This window comes from Podarcis gaigeae (assembly GCF_964106915.1).
Source record: "Podarcis gaigeae genome assembly, chromosome: 1".
Taxonomy (NCBI): domain Eukaryota; kingdom Metazoa; phylum Chordata; class Lepidosauria; order Squamata; family Lacertidae; genus Podarcis; species Podarcis gaigeae.
This window is the reverse complement of record NC_139678.1, coordinates 114007048-114033014: the sequence shown is the minus strand read 5'-3', so window position 1 is coordinate 114033014 and position 25967 is coordinate 114007048. Positions and strand designations below refer to the sequence as shown.

General features: G+C 42.5%; 1 protein-coding gene across 6 annotated transcripts in view; it reads right to left on the bottom strand.

Annotated features, from left to right (window-relative positions):
- Nucleotides 1–2936: 2936 nt before the first annotated feature.
- CCDC141 (coiled-coil domain containing 141) overlaps nt 2937–25967 on the bottom strand; it is a 114372-nt gene continuing 91341 nt past the window's right edge. For 3 of the 6 annotated variants that reach the window (XM_083703711.1, XM_083703710.1, XM_083703712.1), the window contains 8 exons: nt 25098–25175; nt 22657–23546; nt 19096–19268; nt 7543–7697; nt 7314–7443; nt 7068–7224; nt 4365–5965; nt 2937–4073 (listed from right to left, as the gene is read on the bottom strand). In XM_083703711.1, the coding sequence (XP_083559837.1) occupies nt 5884–5965; nt 7068–7224; nt 7314–7443; nt 7543–7697; nt 19096–19268; nt 22657–23546; nt 25098–25175 (1665 nt within the window). In that variant the 3' untranslated portion in view covers nt 2937–4073; nt 4365–5883. Of the gene's footprint in view, nt 4074–4364; nt 5966–7067; nt 7225–7313; nt 7444–7542; nt 7698–17698; nt 19269–22656; nt 23547–25097; nt 25176–25967 lie in introns of those variants that run through there. The other 3 variants (XM_083703714.1, XM_083703715.1, XM_083703713.1) reach the window with 2 other exon arrangements.

The window sequence follows — 25967 nt, the reverse complement described above, 5'->3', positions numbered from 1 at the left end:
AGCTCACCCCGTCGTGGAGATTCGAACTGCCAACTTTTTGATTGGCAAGCCCAAGAGGCTCAGTGGTTTAGACCACAGCACCACCTGCATCCCACATTGCTTCTAGGATGACTTAAACGAAGCATGTTCCGATGCAAACAAAAGCATTTGTTTATTTCATATAAATTGGAGATAACCCTTGATCAGAGGTTGGACCTAGCAAAGAGGAATAAAAACTGTGCTGCAAACAGCAGAATGTTCAAGAGGGGTGGTGTTTTGCAGTCCACCTCCCCGCTTCTCAGAAAATGAAAGCAGAGATAAGACGTTGACTGCAACCATGGTGCCCTTCTGTTTGTGGAAGGGCCTTGGATGCAGTAAAGCTTCCATGGGGGAAAGGAGGTGGGTTTTGGTACCAATCTTGCCTTCCCCATGCAACCTCTGGATAAGGGCCGGCCCAAGACATTTTGGCACCTGAGGCGAACCCCAAAATGGTGCTCCCCTCCCTGCAAGGGAAGAAGGGGTGAGTGAAGATCTACATCAGGAACGCTAGGGGAAGAAAGATTGACCTTGGGATCTGCTGCACCTGTGGATCTTGCCATCTGAGGCAGTCACCTCACTTGGCCTCACTGGTGGGCTGACCCTGCTTTGGCCTGCCAAAATCTGCTCATTGGTGTTCATTAATTTCAATGGGTATACTCTGAGTACAATTTAGTTGAATACCACTTAAGGAACATTTTAATTTGAAAAGTGGGGTTGTCTCCGTCATGATTATGAGAGATAGGTCACCTTTACTCCCATTTGTTGGATGGGGAACTGAGGCTGAAAATAGTGGTTTACTCAAGGTTTCACGATGAACTGTGACAAAGGTTGGACACAGCCCAGCTCTCGAAGATGGATAGTGAACACAACTTGTCTAGGAAGTTTATGATGTCCTGGATGCAATGCTGGAAACTTAGCTTCATGATTAAAGTTTCATTATGAGGACAAAACATTAAATTATTGCCGAAGTGTTAATCCATATTACCAGGGGAAACAGCCATGTTATTAGGGTAGTAGTTAAAATCTGGAAAGTAACAATTCATAGCAAGCTCCCCCTTGAATGTCTTCTTAAAGACTGAACCATTTTTAGGGGAAATAATAATTCATTTATTTATGAAATGTATAGCCAGCTTTTCATCTAGGGATGGAAGAGAAATTCCACTCAGTTCACATTTAAAGGCACCCACTTTTTGGAACAATAGATGAACCAGAACACAGATACCTGTTTGAAATTTGCACTTTTCCAAATTTTGCAGTGGTGTTCTTTTGTAACGTAAACCAAAATGCATATACTCAGCTAAAGTGTGCATAAATTTGCTTAGTGACCATACCATACAAAAATTAAGGAAAACTGCTTTACAAAAAAAAATAATTTAAAATTGTTCTATTTATTAAATTTATATACTGCTCATCATGCAAGGATCACAGTGTAGTTTGCAGTATAAAAATGTGTCTTAGTAGAAATTCACATGAAAATACCGATGAATTAAAAAAATACAAACTGATATGGAAATGTGGAAAACTAAACTTAAGACTGGGGAAATGAGAGAAGCGTTTTATTTTCGCTACGTGTCTCAAAATGGCTTCTCAAATATTGCCATGCCCGGTTATCACTGGATCTAGCACTGGATCTGACTCCAATATCTGAAGTAAGTACACCTTGGAGACTCTTCTGATTGGCTGGCCTCCCACTCTGGTGAGCTTGGCACATTGTTGCTTAGCAACAATACTACAACAAAGCATTAGTGCAAGGATTTCTCCTTGTGCAACTGAATCATCCCCCTTTCTTCTTACCCCACCCACGCCCCATAAATCTGTTCTCTGATTTCCCCGCAAGCCTCTGTATCATATTGGGGGACAGTGTTCACTTGTGTGTTTCCCTTGTGGTGTTAGTCCTTACACTTTTGCAAAAATGTAGAATAGTGCCCTATATAGTTATATATTTAGGATTAAAATTACCTGTACTCTCGCCTTCTTTGACAACCAGGGCAGGTTTGATCTATGGCTATCACCTCAACTCAACGGTGTCCGCATAGGATCTTACTTTTCCCCAAGGCAGCAGTAGCATTACAATAAGTAGCTCATGGCCTGAGGGTTCAGTTCAGACCCCAGGGGACTTTTTGCCTTGTTCCCAAATTCTACAGACTTTTGCCTAGACCCTAGTTATGTACAACAGCTATTCCCTCGGCTATTCAAGCCAAAAAAACAGAGCATCAAAACTGTGTCAGAACTTCTGTGGTTGTTTCTACTAAGGAGATGAAGTTTAAGCCTCCCCTGTGGTTGTGTGTCGGCTTGTGTCAGCCGTAGGCAGCTGAAGCCAATCTTGCTAGGCCTTCAGCCCAGGCCCAATTTAAAATATGGCAGCTACTAAAATTAGTCGCTGACTAGAGCACTAGAGTATATAAAGTACTGATACCAACCACAATGACAAGGCACAAGTAATTCAAAAGCTCTTCTAAGGGTCAGCTTCACACCCTATAACTATAGCCCTTTTCAGACATTCTTCTCTACTTGGTTTTAAATCTCCACACGGAGGGAATAGCAGAATATGTGTGTGTGAGAAAGATGAAATTTAAAAACCTGTAGTCTAGTAAGCGGGTTGTTTTTTCTGCATTCCCAGTGATTTACAAATAAATTACTTTCATCTATAATGAACAGTCATCATTAACCACATGGTTTATTACAGAATGGCTACAGTGTAACATATGATTTATTGTCAAACCATGAATTGTGGGTGTTGTCTGAATGAATATGCATTACGTCTAGAAACTGAAGTTTCATTTTTGTTTGCTGCTTTTTCAACAAATCAATACTTTTGAAAGATAAGGAGAGGGATGTTGTTTATATGCACATATTCACATTCTGATGTGTTCACAAAATGTAAGAGGGGGAAAAAATAAATGAACTTTACACTAACATTTTCAAGCAAAATATTTATTTCTTATGGACAAGTTACATTTGTTACGTTTTAGTTCTTGCTATGCGGTTGGATATAATATAATCACAATGGGTTATGTAGACAGATTTCACTTCTGTGCTTTTGCTGTGAGGAGGAAATGTGTGATAAGCTAAACGAAGCAAACAAGAACATAGTCCACAACTTTTGTGACAGATGAGTGAAACTCTTTACTCTGGGCTAAGACAGAAGAAGTCATAAACAAACCCAAAGGTGCAGGGCCTCTCCAATGCATCCCATCTCACACCTAAAAATCAGAGAGCTCAGTTGATGTGCACTTTTGAGTGGCAATTTCCAAAATCTCTAACCTCCTTAAAACAGAAAAAATGGGATCATATATTGTGGCACATTTTCTTATTGGAGAAACACACACAAAAGTGAAAATTGCTAGGGGGGGAAAGTATACAGAATAAGTTTGCAGCTTTTTGAGTTAACGGAAGTTAGTCAGCGTGGTCATCCCCTGCCTTCCCCTTATTCTCATTTGTGGTTTCAGTAATAACTTTTGGGTCAGAAGGGAGCAACATGGCAGCCTGGAAGCTGCATGGAAGATGCTAGAATATTGCCACCTGTCTGCTTGACTCCTTCAAACTGATTACGCAACAGTATATGATTTATTTGTAACCTTCTTTGTCCTTGCTTTATATTTTGTAACTTGTTTCCTACTTGTTTACTTTTACACTGAATTATTTTCTTTAAAATCACCTCTCTATATAATATGTAACAAACATGGTCTTATCATATATTACCATGTGATAAGGGTAAAGGTAAAGGTAAAGGTAAAGGGACCCCTGACCATTAGGTCCAGTCGTGACCGACTCTGGGGTTGCATGCTCATCTTGCTCTATAGGCCAAGGGAGCCGGTGTTTGTCTGCAGACAGCTTCCGAGTCATGTGGCCAGCATGACTAAGCCGCTTCTGGCGAACCAGAGCAGCACACGGAAATGCCGTTTACCTTCCCGCCGGAGCAGTCCCTATTTATTTGCTTGCACTTTGACATGCTTTTGAACTGCTAGGTTGGCAGGAGCAGGGACTGAGCAACGGGAGCTCACCCCGTCGCAGGGATTTGAACAGCCAACCTTCTGATTGGCAAATCCTAGGCTCTGTGGTTTAACCCAGTGTTTCCCAACCTTGGGTGTCCAGCTGTTTTGGGACTACAATTCCCATCATTCCTAACAACTGGTCCTGCTAGCTAGGAATGATGGGAGTTGTAGTCCCAAAACAGCTGGACACCCAAGGTTGGGAAACACTGGTCTAGACCTTTGTTTCCCAAGCTTGTGCCTCCAGCTGTTTTTGAACTACAACTCCCATCATCCCTGACTAGCAAGACCAGTGGCAAGGGATGATGGGAATTGTAGTCCAAAAACAGCTGGAGGCACAAGGTTGGGAAACACTGGTTTAACCCACAGCGCCACCCGTGTCCCTGTGATAAGGGTAACAGCCTTCAAATTGTGAAGCTTCAAATTGCGTACACCTGCATGACGAAGTCATCCCAGTGATATACAGCCACATTTAAACAAGGATCTGATACTATTGTGTTGTGAATTTCACCAACCTGGCAGCCAGTAACGGGTGAGGAAACTCCCAACATAATGATGAGTGCATTATAAAGTAAAGGGGGGAGAACTCATTATAAAGGTGCCATTTTGTATGTTTGTGTCAGTCATGTGTGTTTCATCCTGAGCATCATTGACATTTCCTTTAAAAAGCTCAATATAAAGAGCAGGATAGGGACTCCGTTGTCAGAGAGATTCTTTGAGTTAATTGCTCTGATGTGCCAGTCTGGTGTGTTTGGAATAATAGTGGGTAAGCCAGCTTTCATTTTGGTATAGCTTCCAAGTCTGGCCGCAATGCTAACTGTCCACTCAGAACAAAAGTAAAGCACCCCCCCCCCCCATTTGACTTTTTCCTATGAAAATTGGGTGGAGAAATAAAATTTATCTTTGTACATCAGACTAGTTTCTACACACCCTCACACATCCCTCTCTATCCTCCACCCAGGTAACTAAGAGGCAAGATCAGAGTTCAAGGGCATATTCCAGCTGGGCAAAAACACTTGAGGAGGATGTGGAGCAAGACGGGGGGAGGGGTGTTCCAAGGACCTGGATGGCCACATTTATCTTGTATTTTTATGCTGTGAACTGCTCTGAGATCTATGGATGAAGGGTGACATAGAAATTTAATTAATAAAATAAACATTTGTCCCCAAGGCCTGAGGATCCCTACCCCTATTGTAAGGGATACTGCTTGTGTACCTTTGGAGTGCAGATGGTTTCACTGGTGGTCTGAAAACACTGCTGTCCCAGGAAAACTACCTGGGTGGATACAATTGGGCCAGCCCAATTTCCTCTCTGCTATGAAACGGTCTTTAAAGTTGATGAATGAACACAGTAAGTCTGCAGCTTTAAACACATTTAACTTGTGTGCATTCAGCTTTACGCATATGACAAAAAATTTAAAAAGGAGAGCATGTTTGGGGGCGGGGGGGGGGGGGGAAGACTTTGCCAATCCTGCCAGTCAATTGGTTTTGACCAAACACAATTTGGGCTTTGAGTTCGATCCCTGGAACTTAATCACTGCATAAGTTGTGGACTTACTGTAGACAATAATATGATCACATAGTGCAACTCCAACCTGAACCTTTTGGATAGAGAAAGTAATGAATTTAAAAACTTTGAATATGCTCTCACTGGGTCCAAAGAAAGGTTCACAGGAGTTGGTGATGATCAAAAGCATTTACGATCACATAAAATAAAACTTCTGGGTATACTGAACACAAAAGATGACCACACAATCTGTGCCACCTGCTGAGTGATAATTCTAAAACCATTTTGGGAAACATTATGAAGAGCTTGCTGTGGAGGCCATTTCTGAATATCCTCGTGATTCTGAAACTAACATCTCTTGAATGACTCAGGCTACATCTTCCAACTCTTCTGCTTGCAGTCTTGATGGAACTTTGGGGTGGTGATTAAAGGACAGCTGTATGGTTTTTCTGTAGTCAAAAGAAGGAAGTCCAGTTTTCTAGTGTAACCAGGATAGCTGGAGATCACAACCAACCATTACCACCAGGGCTTAAGTTGTTTCCAGGCTCACTAGAGGTCAACCACTCTTTGAACAACAGGGCTGTGGTTCTGGAATGCATGAAGTCATATTTAAAAGTGCCACCACTGGGCAACTTCAGTCTGTCTCCACATTCTTGGATTAAAGAGGAGGTTTTTCAGGACACATGGCATAGTTCGCAGGCAGGTTTAAGCCCCGACACCACTATTTTTAGACACTAAGTGCTGATTATCACTTCCTCTATGTGGGGCATTCCAGCCATGCTCCATACAAAGAAAAAACTACGCCAAACTTTATCAGCTAGTATTATTGGTGCTTCATGAATGTTAATAATCACCGAATAGCCACTTCCCCAAAGTGCTGTGAAAGTACGTGGTAAACCATTTCAAACTGCTGGTGGGAGAATCGCATGACTAGATTTTCACAAATGCTAGGTTAGCTGACCGCCTTAGTGAAAAGTTTTGAGTTGGTCAGAGGCAAAATCTGAAACAATGCTTGAAAACCCACATGTTCTTATTGTCCAGAAACCCGATTCATTAAATGACACCAACACAATTCTCAGTGTTTCTCCCTGTTGCCAGAGGGGGTCAAAGGCTATATGTATCCCCGTTGCCCATCTTGATTTCTGAGATAACCTTAGCGTGCACACACACACTAAAAAATTTTGTTAGGAAATAATTGTTGGGATCTGAAGAGGGCTGAGGCACTTATGTGCAAGCCCATGAGGGAACGGCTGGTTTCCCTTTTCACCTGCAGTCCTTTGCTCCAGTACTTAAAAGGGACCCGCTGCCTTTAGCTGTAGCTTTTCATGGGGGACGTGTTAGTGTGCGTGGAATAGTTTGGGACAACTGGGGTGCGCACAGCACGCAAGACACTGCACACACCCCTTTGGCTCCTTTTTGTGTGGCATTTCCTTTGATTGTTCAAAATAGTACAGTGCTAAAAGGAGAGAGCGGTATGAAATCTCTGTAAATGAAATGCTCAAACAGCTGCCGCAGGACTTTACAAGGTAAGAAAACATAAATTGAAGTTACCTCACGGAACAGTTTTTAGTTTGCCTTTGACCTCTCAAGCAACGCGAATCATGACCTTGTAATGCTTCAGGTGCATCAGCCTTCACTTTTCCTGATGAATAGCGGCTCTCCTGCTTTGATTTAGTCTCTGTTGCACTAGGAACATTTTTATTCTCCTCTGAAACAAAATGGGGATGTCAAGCCAGAGTTGGGAGCAAGGTCTTCATTTATTATACTAACGTGACCCAATAATGTGTGCCAAGTTACCTATTACTCTTACGAAAGCTGAGCAAGAGGCCTCCCCGACTTCATTAGTGGCAATGCAGAGATATTTCCCAGAGTCAGCAAGGACCACGTTTCTTTTTAAAAGGTAATAGGTGTTCCCTAATTTCTCAATCTGCAAAACAATGAAATACAGATAGAGGGAGATTAGCTGTGTGAAGCCAGACATGTGATGTTCTTCCCAAAGGAGCATTTACAAAACACTGTGACATACACTCATTCCTCTGGCTGCCACCCTGATGCCATCTTTTGTCCAAATGACATTTGGCCTCGGTCTTCCAGATATTGTACAGTGCAGATTTAAATCATCTCCTTCTTGAAGAGTAGCATGTCTAAATTTTTTAATGAAGCTTGGCTGCACTCCTTGTACTAGGAAAAGAAAAGAAGAGAAGGGGTATATTGTTTTGTTTTGTTTTTAAAGGCAAAATGCTGCTGCTGAGATTGAAGTACAGGTAAATGACTTCCCATAGCAAAGATTCCTTAATGGTTGAATTAGCTCCTTTTGGGTATCGTGGTATACAGTAGTACCTCTGGTTGCGAACTTAATTTGTTCCGGAGGTCCGTTCTTAACCTGAGGTACCACTTTAGCTAATGGGGCCTTTTGCTGCCACTGCACCACCATTTCTGTTCTCATCCTGAGGTAAAGTTCTTAACCTGAGGTACTACTTCTGGGTTAATGGCGTCTGTAACCCGAACTGTTTGTAACCTGAGGTGTTTGTAACCCAAGGTACCACTGTAGTGGGCATGAGAGAAAGTTTTCATACTGTGTACAGATGTAAATTGTTGGAGGTAAGTAAGCATATTTGTGTGGTGGGTAGGAGGGGTGTTAATCACCAGCAGCACACTTGGTATAGCAACTGTGATCTGCCATGTGTTTGGGGACGTGCAAGAAAAATGAAAAATGAATGAAGTGGGGGCAGGCAGGGAGGAGAGAAATCCCTTCTGTGCTATTCCCCTGCGAACCAACTCCTGCATTTGATCTCTTAACATGTTTAGAAGACACACCAGGAAAATTCAGCCCCCTTTTTGCTGCCTTCCTGCAGTGCTGTGTCTACAGGCAGTGAGGCTATGGAGAAATAAAATGCCCTCTGCTTGATGATTTATGGCATGATTATAAAAAAAAAATCTGTATCCTTTAGTTACCTAAGCTATGTATTCCTTCTGTATCATTTGGATCATTTGGGATGACAAACGGCCGAGTGCAAGGGGGCAGGGGCCTCAAAAGAGATCAGCGTCAAAGCTTTGCTAGTAGCTTGAAGCAGACTGGCAGAAACAGAAAGTAGGGTTGAAAGAGGAAAGCTTCATGTGTTGTGCATAGAATGACGGCTGTCAATCACCCCTATGCCAACTTGAATAAAACATTGTGGGCAGCCCAGGGAAGCCCCACCTCGCATAATCGATCACATGACATGGTCACACACACCATTTGAATGGCAAAGCCCTTCACCTTTGCGGGGGCCCAGCCCCCTCAAAATATTTTATTGTGGGGGCTAATTGGGTCCTATGCCACTATGTTTGTAAGTGGCATGTAAAATTATTGTTTGAATGACATATTATTATTAGGCGGACATTATTAGGCAGAATATTTGCTGTATTGTTTTCAGTGTGCTGCTGTAATAATAATAATAAATTATTTATTATTTATACCCCACCCATTTGGCTGGGTTACCCGAGCCACTCTGGGCAGGTTCAAACACATATAAAAGCATAATATAACATCAAATATTTAAAAAATTTCCCGATACAGGGTTGCCTTCAGGTGTCTTCTAAAAGTTGTGTAGTTCTTTATCCCCTTGACACCTGATGGGAGAGTATTCCATAGGGAGGGTGCCACTGCTGAGAAGGCCCTCTGCCTGATTCCCTGTAACCTCACTTCTCGCAGTGAGGGAGACACCAGAAGGCCCTCGGAGCTGGACCTCAGTGTCTGGGCTGAACGATGGGGGTGGAGACACTCCTTCAGGTCTACAGTTTAAGCAATCCTATCCGGACAAGTAATTTTACAATATGATGGTATATATCCGGATATCACTTACATACTGACACATTCTTATGTCAATGTGTTTTTAAAGTTTTATTTTATTGGCATGTTTTACTGTACAGTTGAACCTTGGTTTTCAAACATAATACATTCCAAAAGACTGTTTGACTTCAAAGGCGCGTTCGAAAAAATGGAAGCATTTACTTCCGGGTTTTCGGCGTTCGGGTTCCGAAATGTTCGTCAACGGAGACGTTCGAGAACCAAGGTTCCACTGTATATGGTTTCAGGTTCACCACTTTGAGGATTTTGTTGATTAATAGGCTTATAAATAGTGTTTTAAAAATCATATCATGAGGACTCTGTACTTCCTATCTGAGTGGGGGTATAGCTGGAAAATAGTTATCCGTTATTCGCTCATGCCACTTTAGCACGTATCTGGCTTTCAAAGTTGTCCAATATAGAACCTCCGAAGAAAGAGCAACTCTGACTTGTTGGCAATAATCCAGTAGAACTGGCTGCAAAACAGGTGGCTGCTCACTATGGGGTCTAGTATGCCGAAGTAGTTTCAAACTGCACAAATCTGCCTAGTCGCACTTGTTGATGATACAAATTCAGGCAGTGGATAGGATCCAAAGAACCAGATTCCTAGTTCTGTCGCACTTGAGATTTTTCTGTCAGCCATGCTCTATACTACATGCCTAAGAGCTTTCAAAACGAAGAGAATTTCGAAAGTAGTTTGTGATGTGCCACGATGATCAGCCGTTCGAAGTGGGAGGCTAAGTCACAAAATCCCTTTGGCCATACACCAGTCCCCAGAAGCTTTTAAAGTAGCAATTTGCATTCCCCAAAATGTCTTTGCACTTGTTTACACACATGGACATTATACAGAGTAATCATCATGTGCCAAAAAGCATAATGTGATAAGGATTCCAGGGGGGCAAGGAAGAAAGGAGCCTGCTTTCATTTTTTTAAAATTGAAATTGCCATAGCTTATTTAATTTATTAACTTGATTTGGTCTTTGAGGGACTCGCTGTTAGTGGTCCTCTGTGGCTTTCAGACGCATGGCTTGTATGAACCGGGGACCACCCTAATGCTGCCAAAGCTATTTCACAAGAAGAAATCAGCATAGGGTTCAAAGGGGCCCCTTTGGCAGTGCTTAACATGGAAGCTTACTTCCCATAAAGCTCTGCACCCACAAGTTCATAAAATCATAGAGATGTAGAGTTGGAAACGGACCCTGAGGGTCATCATTCTAATCTAGCACCCTGCAATACAGGAATCTCAACTAAAACATCCACAGCAGATGGCCAGTCAACCTTTGCTTAGAAACCAAGGAAGGAGAGTCCACCACATTCCAAGGGAGTTGAACAGCTCTTACCTTCAGAAAGCTCTTCCTCATGTTAAGTTGGAATCTCGTTTATTGTAGCTTGAAGCCACTGGTTCGAGTCCTACCCTCCGGAGCAAGAGCAAACAAGCTTGCTCCATCCTCCATGTGACAGCCCTTTATATATTTGAAGATGTCTATAATATCTCCTCTCGGTCTCCTCTTTTCCAGGTTAAACACACCCAATTCCCTCAACTATTCCTCACACGATTCCAGAGACTCAGCTACATTAGTAAAAAAGATAGTGTTTTGAATGCATTATAAACATACAACACCGGATGGCGCTGGGGAGTATTAAAAAATGAGATGTGGTTTTCCATAGCGGTTTTGTTGTTGTTATTATTATGATTTAATTTCTGACTTATTAATAGCATCCCCACCCCCGGTGTGCCAATCCACTCCGGTGTAGTCTGACCAAGGCAAAAAATAGTGGTCCTGTGATTTCCCTTGATCAAGACACTATACTTCTGTTTATGCAGCCTAGAATAGCATCTGAATCTGGCTTCTCTACTACCACCTAACTTCAAGTTTCCAAAGATTTACTGGACAGTATTTTCATCTAGATAGCCTGTTTAAGGTGTAAAATTTAAAAAATATCATTTACCCTGGACTAAGCAGTGGCATACAAAAGGTTCTCCTGGCTAAGAAACAGTGCAACATGCTTAGAGCCATGTTAGGAAGTCGAGATAGCTTCATAGTTTTGAATATTATTTCAGAGAAACACAGAAGCTATAGTTTTTCTACTCCCCTCCCAGAAGCTTGGTAACACATCCATTTTAATAAAATAGATTTTGCTCGTTACAGAGGCTCGGCTGGGATATTATTTTTGCTTGGTAGTATGTAACTATGTAACTGAATAGCTATATAACTGCACACCCTGGTTGAGCAGGGAATTACAGAGACTTTTTAAAACTCACCAACCTCATTGCCCTGAACCAAGTCTCATAATAGTATATTTCAAACATGTATTACTGTGACATCTCTGCCCATGCTGCAAGAACACAGCTCTTGGCTTTCGCTTTAAAAATTGCTGGCCACTCTTATTCTATTGCATAGTGTTTGCACAGGGTTTTTGCGTCAGTGTCTCATGGGTAGGCCCTTTATTTATATAGTTATTTGTTTTTATTGGCATTGTGAGAGAGTGGAGAGTCCATAGCTTGGCTGGTTGCAGTATGGTTTGTTTGTACGTGTGCATGGGGTTGTGGTATGTGTGTGTGTTGTGTCAGATTAGCCATATGCAGTGCCAGATTTACGTATAAGCTAAACAAGCTATAGCTTAGGGCCCCACTGTCTTGGGCCCCCCAAAAAAAATTAAAGGAAAAAAATGGATGCACATTTCCAAAATATAAGATAAAAAACAAATAAAATAAAACCTATATGTAGCAACAGTGTTTTGTGTTGTGTAGACTCCTATGATGTAAGTCATGGGCCCCACCTGCTAGCCTGCTCCCTAAAATATCACTGGTTTGCTCATTTCTATATTTAGGGTGCCTACATTCTGCATGGACTGGTTGCATGGCAACATGTGCAAATGACTTTAGATAACTATTAGGTCCATTAATTACCATATAGCATATATTCAACACACAAAAACTGTAACAATTTGTTGTTGACAAAGGACAGTGGGACATATAAAGGGCCCCATTACCTTCAGTAGCTTAGAGCCTCATTAAACCTAAATCTGGCCCTGGCCATATGAATTGAAAGTGGAGACGCTATAGGTATTTTTCCTTGTTTGTTTTTGTATCACAAAAAATAAAAACTTTTTTAAAATTGCTGGCTGCAGAGACGGAAATCAGGCAGGTGCAGCCTAGGCAGAATTGGGTGGATTGTAGGGCAAGGATGGCGAACCTGTGGCCATTGTCCAAATTTCGCTGGACTACATTTCCCCTCATCCCCAACCATTGACCGTGCTAGAAGGGACTTATGAGAGTTGGAGTTCAGTAACGTTTGGAGGGCCACAAGTTCAACACACCTTCTGTAGAGATGTGAAGGAAAGAGCCAAGGCAGATTATTATGTGCCGGGAGAGAACTTAAGCAAATTAGAGTTCACTGACTTTCTCGGCTACCAATAAACCCCTTTCAGTTGTACAGAACTCTTTTTATGGAGCTCCTTCCCCAAAGAGATTTGCCTGGCACCATCTTTGTTTGCTATTCCATGCCAGAGGAAAATTATATTTGTCCAGGGCATCCAAATGCTATAGATATTTTATGACAGAAAACCTCGTGAAGGTTTTCTTTGTACTGCTATTAATTTTTTTGAGTATTTGCTTGGCTTTATTGCTTTGTTGCTTGTTTTAGTTTTTGTTGATTATAAGGGTTTTAATGTTGCCTGCTCTGGGATTCCTGCTGAGTGAGGTAAAAATATCTAAAAGAAATAAACAAGCCTGATAGAACACAGTTTTACCACATTTGATTGGCAAGCCTGTACATGACTGTCATAGTCCATGGGTTCATTAGGAAGAGATACACATGAGCCTCAAAAAAAGAAAATATGTTGTATCATGCCTGCTTGTTAATTGCTTTTCTTTTCCACCACAACTCCTTTCTCCTCAGAGTATCTGTTAGGCAGTGCCCCTACATCATCAAAATGTGCCCTTTATTTTATTGAATTGGAACATTTCCTGGGATACCAGGAAACATATACCGACTCGCCTTTGCACCTATCACAGCTCTGCTTCTTATACTCCTGGCCAGGTTCCTGGTTATTTATATTGCTTCATACCAGGAAATCCTGACTGCTAATTCTGTCCTGCAGGGAAGGAATAGGCACCATCTTCTTTCTGAGCTGAGGAGGAATTTTAAAGAAGCCCGGTAAAGTGAAGCATCCCTGGAGTATTTCATAGGAAAAACATAAGAATTTGTCTCATGCCAAACCACCAGGTCCATCTATCTCTCATTACTGCATACCCTCTAACATTTATCTAATGAAATTTGGGATATCCAATTCCATACCTTCTAACATTTCTCTGATGAAAACAGGGACGCCCTAAGGAAAAAATGAGACATTCTGGGATCAAATCAGAAACTGGAACGGCTTCTGTGAATCCAGGGCTGTCCCTGGAAAATAGGGACACTTGGAGGGTCTGGATTGTTTACTTTGACTAGCAATGGCTCTCCAGAGTTTCAGGTGAGGATCTTTCCCAGTCCAACCTGGAAATGAAAGGGATTAAGCTTGGGGGTCTTGAACCTTTCTACCCCACAAAACACCAGTTCCCCAAAGCATTTTCCAGCAGCAGAAACCTAGAATGTGCACCCACCATTACCCCTGAAGCACATTCAAAGCATATTTTCCTCCCTCTAAGACTTCTGGTCCCTGTAGTTTCTTAAGGGTTGCTGGGAATTGTAACTTTGTAAGGAGTAAGCTACAGTGCCCAGAATTCTTTGAGGAAAAGAATGTGCTTTAAAGTATGTAGGCAGCCCCATTTGGGTTAATGTCTTAGACCAAGATAAGTCCTTGTCTCCACGAGCCCTGCAGGCCAAGCTTGACAGCTGGGTGCTGTCTGTCTATGGCAGATCCATTCCTTGATCTAGACCAGGATTCCAGAATGTTCTGGGCTAAGTAAGCATTGACTAGTCCACCTCAGGGCCTACAGAGTATTGTTATGAGTTTTTGGGTACCAGAATCCCCTAAATTCCTGGGTGCAGTAAGGGTTTGAATTTAATTAGGAGGACAAAATACAAGTGACGAGCCGTTAGGACAGCCAAATAGTCTTATTTCTAAGACTCCCAGGCCTCTTGAGCAAAACAGGTGCATTCACTCCTCAGTCACCAGGCCTCTGAAGCGTGCTTCTGAATGACTTCAATTGAAACCACTTGGAAACACACTTCAGAGTAAAGGCCATGTCTTAGCCTACCTGTCATTATATTAGGGGTGGGTCAGGTGGGTGTGGTTTGGGGTTTCCAAATGGAATATTTTGCATTTTCAGTGCCGTGGGTATTTAAGTGTCATATTGTCAAAATCTCATTAGTCCTATTTAACCTGCTCAGGTTAATAAGAGTCCTTTTTGTGCTGTTAGGGCCCGTTGTTTAGATGCTGTTGACTAGGCTTGAAGGGAGGTGGTGTCAGAGGTGCCAACATGAATAAAATATGGGGGGCAGGTGAACTCCACCATACATAATCGATCACATGACACGGTGCCTGCACACCATTTGAATGGCAATGCCCATCAACTTTGCCCCCACTGCCCCCTTAAATATTTTATGGGGGGCTAGGACCCCTTGGCGGGATGCAGGTGGTGCTGTGGGTTAAACCACAGAGCCTAGGACTTGCCAATCAGAAGCTCAGCGGTTCAAATCCCCACAACGGGGTGAGCTCCTGTTGCTCGGTCCCTGCTCCTGCCCACCTAGCAGTTCGAAAGCACATCAAAGTGCAAGTAGATAAATAGGTACCACTCCGGCGGGAAGGTAAATGGCGTTTCCATGTGCTGCTCTGGTTCGCCAGAAGCGGCTTAGTCATGCTGGCCACATGACCCGGAAGCTGTACGCCGGCTCCCTCGGCCAATAAAGCGAGATGAGCGCCGCAACCCCAGCGTCGGCCATGACTGGACCTAATGGTCAGGGGTCACTTTACCTTTACCTAGGACCCCTCGGCCTCTTGGAGTTGGCTCCTATGGTTGTGTAGTGTTGTCAGAATGTTGGGCTTGGATCTGAGAGACCAGGTTCAAATCCCTGCTTATAACTGAAGCTCACTGGATGACATTGGGCCAACCACAGTCTCTCAACCTAACCTACCTCACAGGATGTTGTGAGGATGAAACTGGGAGGGAGACAACCAAGTTTGCCAGCTTGAGCTCCTTGGAGGAAAGATGAGATCTAAAGGGAATAGTACATATTTTATTTTATGTTTTATTTTACTGGAAGTTCCCTTGGGTCACCAATAATTTCAACCGGTAAAGCTTTTCCCAGCATAGAGATCCAGTGTTATGGTTTGGTGCTGGTTTCTTTCGCAATTTGTTTGTGGCCGTTTGTTCATGTATTTTAGAAAAAGGAAGAGCTTAAGTCACAATTGGGAATGAAAGCAGAGTTGAGTTGTCACACTACCCTTCCAGACAGCATTTAACTTTAAGACATTTTGTGCCATGTAACTGCTGTGCGACAGGCAAAAGTTAAACAGGTGTCGCTTTCCTAGCCAAGCCATGAATGTACAAGGCGAAAGCAGCACCTGTCTGGCAGCTGCAAAAGACCTCTGAACTCTTGCTGGTGGAAAGGAGAGAGAAACGGGGGGACTCAAACTCCAACACTCTGTTTATAAAAGCCTGAGTACAAATATTTACTCTTTAACTCCACAAACTTTCTCAAAATAATTTAGACACACTATGCAAATAGCCTTAAGGAAAAGGAGCTCCCCACAGAAGGATGTTCGTCCCCATTACTTTGTAGGGAAAGGAGTTTCTGTTATGTACCAGGAAAGGAGTCTCCAATCAATGAAGCATCTAATAATAGATCTGCATAGCCATATGCAGGCCTGCAACAGCACTGGCAGAAAGATGGATGGAAGCACATTTTATGTAGGGGCAGATCTGACTGCTAGACAAAGGAAGGGAGAGTAACATTGCCGCAAGTAAACTCCAATTCCGCTTCTATGGAAAACACCACCTCCTCTCTCTCTTCACATAGTGAGAACTTTTTGCTCTTTCCACTTAGAGCTAGTTCACATATGAATGCACATCGCTTGCACCAGGTGTGTGAACTGACTCCACTGAAAAGGATTGCATTTCAGAAGAGGCATGATATGAAATACATGTGTTGTGTTAGAACTGTGATGGGTTACTCACATGCGCTAGTCTTTGACTGCTGATGCAGCTATCGTCAACGCATGTGTGAAGCAGCTGTGTTATCTGAGACAGCATGTGAAACTATTGCCAGCGATTTCTGGAACACAACTTTTCCCCTACTTTGTTACCACCTGTGCAGTATTCCGAAAGGAGCTACAAGGAGAATTCTGTTGCAATGTCATTCATGTATAAGGGTGGATGTAAAGGAAGCTCCATTGACCTTGAAATGTGAAGTGGCAGTTATGGCCTCCTCCTGGCCGTTGGAAATTTGAATTTCCCGCCCACCAATCAACCAATTGCGGGTGAGCCCAGAGACAGAGCTTCAGGGGGCAGAACTGACTGGGACTCCATCAGGAGTCTTCACTCAGGTCCTTTCCCTCAAGATATATTCAGGTCCGCCTCCAAATTCTGTTGCCAGTCAAGAGTTTTATCTCCCACCCTTGTTAGCATGGTTTGCTGTATGACCTTGCTACGGAAGTTTCAGCCACCGTATTCAGGGCCAGGGAGAAATTTCTCCTGCAAATAGATTGGGCCTGCCTGCCTGATAGCAATCATCACAACTTTTGTTGACTAAAGCATTGGATAGGATCCTGAGTCAACAGCGGAGGAGAGGGTTATAAAAGTCTCTGCCTTCCCTCTCCAAGGAAATGGGGTATCCCATTAAAGGTATCCTGGGGGAGGTGCTTCTGTTTGTAGACCCAGACAGGGGCTGAGGGCCACAACATTCAACAAATTGGTAGTCCCAAGGAGTTGCTTCTATTTGATGCATGTTGTAGGGCAACCCTATCCCAGGAACCGACCCCCAATCAGGAGACTGGATGATTCAGGATACCCAGGGCCTAAACCAAAGCCTACTTACATCTGTAATCTATAAAAGTTGTGGCATGTTTTGATCCAAGAACGTTGTACTGTGGTAATTTTGCTTATGCATCCCTGCTGCCTTGGCTTCTTGGAGTCAGGCTTACTGCGCCTGTGCCCACAAGTGTAGCACATCATCCGCCCAATATATTCTGTTCATAGAACGATGATAAGTTGTCGTCTTGGATCAACTGGCCTCCCTCCCCTGCTTTCTTTGCCTCAAGGACAGGGCTGCCTAGAAGACTGATCTCCTTTCAGTTTTACATGTCTCTAATAAATCTGCAGCCAGTTGGCTAAAACTCCTCTTCTCTCCATCTTCGTACCCCCTCCCTCCCTGCCATTTGTAACAGATATTCTTTCCACAGCACACTGTGCACTTGAAGATTTATTTTCATATTGTAATTTTCTTTTAAGAGATTGGATTTCTTTTAAAAAACATTAATTTCCCTCAAAGCAGTCATTATAAGAAAGAAGAAAGTTATTCTCCAAGAAAAAAGTTACACTAATATTTATCAACCATTTTTTAAACCACATAGATACCATATATGTATGTCTCCTCTTCCTAGGAAACGGAAGGAATTAACGATGATCAACTTGTCATTTGAATTTGGTGAAAATGTACAGGTGAACTCTCCCTTTAAATAGCATCATTTCTCCCCTTACCTTTGTCAAAACTGGCAATATATTATTCTATGAATCAAAGATATTACATCCTTCAAGGCAAGAAATTCTAATAATACAATGTTGCTCTGGCTCCCACATTTAAAAATAAAAGAAATGCAATTCCCAAGCAAATTCCTTCTCAGACTCTTAACTGGCTTTAAAAAGTATTACTCCTCATTACTTTAGCAAGGGCGTACTCGTTAACATTTTATTTGCTTTATATTTTATCATGTTTTAAACTACACCACATCACCCACAAACATTTCTCCTCCTTTTAAACACCGTTCTGAATTTCTTGTTCTATTTGAAAACATTCAAGAGTGAATTAAAATGATTAATGCATCGATTATTTTCGTATCTTCTCGCTTTGACAAGTTGACATACAATCTGAAATTGGCAAAACCTAGCATTGAGCATTGTCTTAAGTGTCTGAGCTGCAAGTCAGAAAATCCCCTTTTCAAAAGCTTCTACGTGGGTCTTAAGCAAACCACTATTCTTCCAGGCTTGCAACATGGGGATAACAATACAACCATACCATCCTACCTTACAGAGTTGTTGCACAGATTGAGGCAATGGGAGTAAAGCCCTTTGAATTATGCTATAAATATTCTAAGTGTATGAAACCTTGGTGGATTTTCATTAAAGCATTCACAGTATGATTATTTTTTTAAAAAAAACAAAAACAGGAGATAAATTGAAGTAGATGCCAGCAATCCAATCGTAACCCATAAATAATACATTTCTTTTTTATTGCTTGTGTTTAGTTCTAAAGCACAAAAAAGCCTACTAGGTGTCTTTACAAATCTCTTCCCCCCCCCACCCCCAAGTAACATTGATATAGTAATGAATGAATAACGACAACCAGTGTAGCTGTGATATTAATATCAGAAGCACTGTATTCAGAGTGACTCATAACCAAAGGGGGTGAAAGGGATGTGAGGTGCAGCGAAAGGCGGCCATTTGCTGTCGTCTCCAAGTGTGAAAGTTAAAGTCCCGTGATGCTGGTGTGCTGCTGTGCTAAGTGAACAGCCAGTACGCAAGTGAAACAACCAAGTAGAGGGCACAGATGATTATCCAGTCTATTCTTTTTATAGGTGGCTTGTTACCTTGCACATGGAGAATGGCACTTGAGGAGACCGTGCCACTAGAATTTTTAGCCCGGACCACATAGAGGCCAGCGTCTGTGTCACACACCTTCTCAATGAACAAAGCATACTTTGTGTCCTTGTGTGAGATTTTTAAGTGCTCATCTCCAGTCACTTTCTGGCCCTTCTTGTACCTGAAGCAGAGAGTCAGTTTTCAAGTCAGGTTAACATTAATGTTTGTCCAAGCAAAACAATCTGTTGCGTCAAACAAGCTCTTACAGACCTATGACAGGAAGTTGGCGGTAGGGACAAATCGCTAACATTAGTTCCCTGCCTCCTGGTGTCTTTTATTAAAAAGAGAGGATTGGGTTTGCAACTATTTAGGGTAAGTTATTGTGGTTAAAAAAAGGGTGGGGGGAGAGAGAAGGGAAAGGTTTAATTAGCAGGAAAGAGGTTAAATAAAGCCTGGGATCTTGAAGTATATGTTCTTAAAGGGGAGCTTCTTGTGACATTTTGTTTGGCTCCATAAAGGCAAGGCAAGAGCTCCTGTTTCATTTATATTTGGGAGCATTTATTTGACCCAAAGGAAACTGTCCTGCTGAATTGACTGGGGTTATTCTGTAAGTGAGAGAGACATCAGAACAGGGGATTATTATTATTTTGTTTTGTTTTTCATTGGGGAACATGCCCCAAAATAAAGTTTGGCAATGTTCTGTGTCTATTTTGTGTTACTAGAAAACTGTTACTGTCCCCATGTCATAGCTAGGTATGTGCCTCATTCCACGGCTAATACCATCCTGTAACTTTGAGTGGGGAAATAGGCAATGAGAGGGAGAACTGTCATTGCAAAAACACCCAAGAATGGGTGGACATTGATACGTTAAGAAGTAGCTATGCCAAGAATTGTAGGAGGCAATTGATGTAGTCCCAGCAAAATCTATGAATTACCTATCTTCTGGCTGACCTCTTATTTACCAAGAGCAGCCTATCATTTAAAGTTGACTTGGTGGAGGGGGGCACTGACTGCCCCATGTTTTCCACCACACACTCGATAGGAAATGAATAAATGGCACTGCAGATCAGCTAATTACTTCTGCCCCCACTGCCTTCCAACATCTGCTCTTGTTTACATATTACCTTAGGTCAATTAGTGTTGTTTATATATAGCAGGCATAGGGAGACTCGGCTCTCCAGATGTTTTGGGACTACAACTCCCATCATCCATAGCTAACAGGCAAGTAGTCAGGGATGATGGGAGTTGTAGTCCCAAAACATCTGGAGAGCCGAGTCTCCCTATGCCTGTTATATAGTACAGTAGTACCTCAGGTTAAAAACTTAATTCGTTCTGGAGGTCCATTCTTAACCTGAAACTGTTCTTAACCCGAGGTACTATTTCTGGGTTAGCAGAGTCTGTAACCTGAAGCTTCTGTAACCCAAGGTATCACTGTATTCCTTTCTTCTTCTTTTTTGGCAAAAAGCATATTTTGTTGCCATCAATATTAGAGCATCATAACATCCATGCTTAATTCCTATTGTGAAAATTCCCTCCTGGACTTATTTTTAATAATCTTTCTGTTGTAAAAAAATATTTTGTTCAAACGCTGAACAAGCTGCAGTAACATTTTTTGTATTAAATAAAATGGTCTAAGTATTAAGGTCTGCTGAAAGCTGGCAGCAGGTTTCCCAAAGGAAATAAGATTAGGGTATTTTAAAAGCAAAAATAATATAAGAATTGGTTAGTGACAACACAGGGATAGGTTTTAGCTGTTCCATTTGCTTCTCAACTGTATTCTGATAATAATTCTGTTCAACATGGGTTAGTTTCTGGTTTCAAAGATGTTATATGCACACACATAAAAATGCTGTCTCTCTACAATTCTGTTTTCTTTCTATGTGGAGTGCAGGTAAACTAAAGTAGCTACAAGAGCATAAAAAGGTAAAGGTAAAGGTACCCCTGCCCGTACGGGCCAGTCTTGACAGACTCTGGGGTTGTGCGCCCATCTCACTCAAGAGGCCAGGGGCCAGCGCTGTCCGGAGACACTTCCGGGTCACGTGGCCAGCGTGACATCGCTGCTCTGGCGAGCCAGAGCCGCACACGGAAACGCCGTTTACCTTCCCGCTGGTAAGCGGTCCCTATTTATCTACTTGCACCCGTAGGTGCTTTCGAACTGCTAGGTTGGCAGGCGCTGGGACCGAGCAGCAGGAGCGCACCCCGCCACAGGGATTCGAACCGCTGACCTTTCGATCGGCAAGTCCTAGGCGCTGAGGCTTTAACCCACAGCGCCACCACAGCATACACTGCCATAAAAGAGGCAAGGAATAAAGGATAGAGGAAAGGAAATAAGTGACAATGTGAGATGATCTTAGAATCAATCTACATTTTACTTAGCTAACTAAATGTGGATTTGCAGCAAAATATATGTGGGAAAATGTCTTACTAAGATTCAGCTTGTCCTGTCTTACTATGAACCCAAGAAGCTCCATTTAAAGATGAAAACAAGTAGAAATTCCTCTTCTGCACACTCTCTTCCCTCTCTGATTTCATTACCATGAGTCTTTTTTTACCTTTTATACTGGATTTGCCCCTAAAAAACTTGTCATCAGCTCTGTATCATTCCAGAGCAAGAATCAGCAAAATAAAAGCTGTTGGCCCATATCCAAGGCCCTTCTGCTGGGAATGCATTTTCTTTCTAAGTTGGCCTGTGGAAGAATTGCCATGGGTGGTCATGGGTTGTGATGTCTGGGACAAACACGTTGTTGGCTGGATACAGCCGAAGGACCTTTGCGTTTGTTGAATCATAGCTTTGGCATGACTGCATTGGAATATCTTGAGCAAGACAGTGGCCTCAATCCAGAAGAGTGACCAACTCTGAACTTTCACTGGACTTTGGGGCTGTCCCTCTTACTTTCTTTTAGGAATGTAGCAACTTGAACTTGAAACTCAGGGTGTCTGGAGTACTTATTGTTGAAAACGGGAGAATTTTTTTAAAAAGCAAAAATCCTCAAGATCGATCACTGCATACTGTGTTGGGGTTCTTTGGTTGGGAGCCTATTAGCCCCAGTTTCTCATCTGGCAAAGTGGCAGTGCCCAGTGTTTCGTAGCAGGTTGTGGTGACAAAGTCTTCTTGGGCATGGATAAATAGTAATGTGGTGCAGCGAATCCAGGACAAGGTAAATAATACCCCCATTTTTCCTCTGCTTTCTGGGTAATATGGACATTGGTCTGTCAATGTAGAGCAATCCACTCATACTCATAAGATCTTTGAAAAGGAAATTTAATGCACTTTTAGCAACTGGAATGTTTTGTTGGGAAATTGAGATGTTTATCATTTATCTTAAAAACTTTTTTTAACATTTCGGGTGGGGCATGCTTTAATCACTTTGACATTTGAGAGTTATGGTGGCATCAAGGCCTAACATTGCATGCATATTATGACTTTTGAATTGGGCTTTGGCTGGAAATGGAATCATGTGGCGCGATCCAAACAAGTAGCTCTGGTTTTCTAATTGGCACTCGGTTATATGTGACTCTGTGGGGATTTCTCTATTTATATTTAGGTTTTCTCATTGTAAGCTACCCACCAGGTCAGCGTTGGCTCTGGGAATCCTGTTACTTCTACTTCCAAAGTCACCGGAGAACCTTCCATGACAGTTACATTAGACAGAAGCTTGGCGAAGTTAGGCGCCTGTCCACAAAGGCTGACCATGCTGTTCTTTTCAGATATACTTTTAATCTCTTCTCGGGTGACCATCTGCCTCTGGCAGCTTCTGGTGGTGTCTGATTGAAACAGGAGATCTGAGAATGCGTTGGGTGAAGCATGCAGCCTATCTTGGCTTTTAGTGAAGTTATTTCCGTCATGCAATTGTCCCTGTGCTTCTGTCATGCTTCTGTGGACCTCGTGGCGTTGCAAACGGGTCTCGCACACTTCACTCGTCATGCAATAGGCAGGCTCTGCCTTAAGCATGCATGTGAGGGGACTGGCCTCAGGCATTTCTGGTGGACTGTGAGCAAAAGGGGACTCTGCTTTGTGTTTTGAGTGGTAGCTTAGGGTAGAGGAAGAAAAACTCCCTGGCTGATCTGACATGTGTTCCTTTCTGTGACCAGGCGTGTCAGCGTAAGCAACGGAGGTTAAAGGATCACATTCATCCATCATTCTTTTGCCGCCAGCATTTATCTGCATTTGCACGCTATAGGAGCTGACATGCAGGCTATGTGAACTACAGCAAGGTGGCTCTTCTAGCTCTGTTTCAGAATGCAGAAGGTTGGACTCTGGTGTCTCAGAAAGCGGTGGCAGAGAGATATCATCAGGGGATATACACTCATATTCATCTCCAGAGGGCACTTCTTCTGCCAGCAGCTCGGCCTGAAAGCTATCCTCTTTGGCAGAAGACAAGAGGAGATCTGTGTCTCGTGAAACAGAATCCTCACCAGCTGAGCAGACAACTGAAATATCAGCCAATATCATCTCTTCCTAAGAAAAGAGAGAGAGAGAAAAGGAGAGAGGGAGAAAAAGAGCGGCTGAACAAAGATAATTGAATTATTATTGTTTATTGTTTCCCTGTTATGTACTGAGTTGAATAGGATTTTCCTTCCCCTCCAAATATTTCTACGACATGTTTTATTTTACAGGGGAATTTAATTTCTGAAAACACAATAAATGAGCTATGTGACTGGTAGAATGTAAAAAGTATTCGTTTACAATTTAGTTACAGTATGAAATCAAGCTTATTATCATGGGACATTTCAGTTCTATCAAAAATGATAAATCCTTATAGCAATTCTTTTTAAATAAAGCAGCGTGTCCTGTCCAAAGGGCTTGGGGTGGGTAACAATTACTGGTACCCCTCTCCTTCCCTTTTCCACTTCTGTAGTTCTTTCCTAGGAGTTTTCCAGACTTCTGATATCAATCCCACTCCTTTAACTCTCTTGCAAATTAGCCATTTCCCCCTTAGGCTCAATCAATGCTTCCCATTCTCAAAGGTAGTCAATCCCATATCTATGCTTTAGCCTCATTCCTCCCCAACCATTTTGTGATTTATTAAAAACAGCTGCAGCTCAGAATTCTCTCCACTCCAAATGGAATCAAAGAATCTATACTGCTAATAGTCCTCAACTGGCTGGTGATCTAATGCAGAAGCTGCAAGTTCTTTTTTCAACACAGAAGATGCAGCTGTAACTTAGGCAAGCGTGCCAACTCTAGGTGAGTGAAGGTGCCGTCAGCCCCCTCACTATTCCTTAGTAAGGGGCTCAGCCCCCCTAATATTGAAGGGGTGGAGGAGGCTGAGCCCGCCAAAGCGAGTGCAGCGCCGCGTCAAAAGCATGTTCTTTCTGAGCATGAGAGAGGAGGAGCCTCAGCCATTAAAGCTGTGTGTGGCGCTGGGCAAGGCTTCCATGAGCTGTGAGGCACCCCAATCTTCACCCCAAGGTGCCACCTCTGACCTCAGCTTTATTTAGTGAGTGAATACTCACAATTGAACCAAGAAAGAAGGGTGCTTGTCTGTAAGTCCTTAATCATTATAACAATAGGGTTGCAAAGCACCTGTCAAATACTTTTCTACTAATAATGGACTTGCGTACACACACGATTTCAGGCAAAATTTCAAATTCATTAGCCGGTATGACAAAAATATGTTACAAATCAGTGATCCGGACTATAGTATGCTACCCTCATTAATAATAAATCATGCTGTGCTGTTTAAAAGACTCTTGAAGAATAAATGCAGGTGGCTTAGATGAGACAATTGTATTTTTTCAACAACATGTTGGAAACTGAATTGAGAGTTTCATTGGGCTAGCACTAGGCACTTTTAGAGGACATTTGTGCCAAGGAGCTAATTATGTAAGCATCAGACATAAGATGAGTCCAGTCACTAAAGAAAAGGAACACAAGGAAATACTGCAACAAAAGTAATCTATATAGGTAGGTAGGGAATTTTTTTCTTATTTTTGTTTTCTGAATGCAAGTCATGGTTTTGCTTTGAATAATCTTGGTTTACAAACATTTTAGAACAAAACTGATTACCTTTCTAGTGTTGGCAGAGGCAACAGTGTTCACAGTCCTAGTTGCAACTGGGCTTTCAGCTAATGTGCTCGACTCCATCTATAAGTAAGCCAGTAAGCAAATAAAATGAGTGCATTGAACATGGTCACTAAGAAAGCTAAATGGCTCAAAATGTAATAAATTGTTTCCCTAAAGATATATTTCCAAGACAAGGGATTATTCCTTCAGCTGAATCCCACAAATTCTGGATGAGTGTTTGCGTGTCCCAGTTGCATTAGGCAGAGGTAAACCAGTTTGGCAAATGCACTGGCTAAGTATCCGCCTTAACCAGCCCGCCTACTGGTTGAACTCACAATTGGGTCGGAAATGGATCAAGTGTGCCGTTCATGCGAATGCCGCATCATGGAAGGGGTGCTATGGTACTATTCCTTCCCAGATCCTTTTAACAGGCTACCCTGATGTTAAAGGATGCCACTCAATGGCTTATCTACCAAAGTCATTACATTTTGTTGTTGTTGTTTAGTCGTTTAGTCGTGTCCGACTCTTCGTGACCCCATGGACCAGAGCACGCCAGGCACTCCTGTCTTCCACTGCCTCCCGCAGTTTGGTCAAACTCATGCTGGTAGCTTTGACAATACCGTCCAACCATCTCGTCCTCTGTCGTCCCCTTCTCCTTCTGTCCTCCATCTTTCCCAACATCAGGATCTTTTCCAGGGAGTCTTCTCTTCTCATGAGGTGGCCAAAGTATTGGAGTCTCAGCTTCAGGATCTGTCCTTCCAGTGAGCACTCAGGGCTGATTTCCTTCAGAATGGATAGGCTTGATCTTCTTGCAGTCCATGGGACTCTCAAGAGTCTCCTCCAGCACCATAATTCAAAAGGATCAATTCTTCG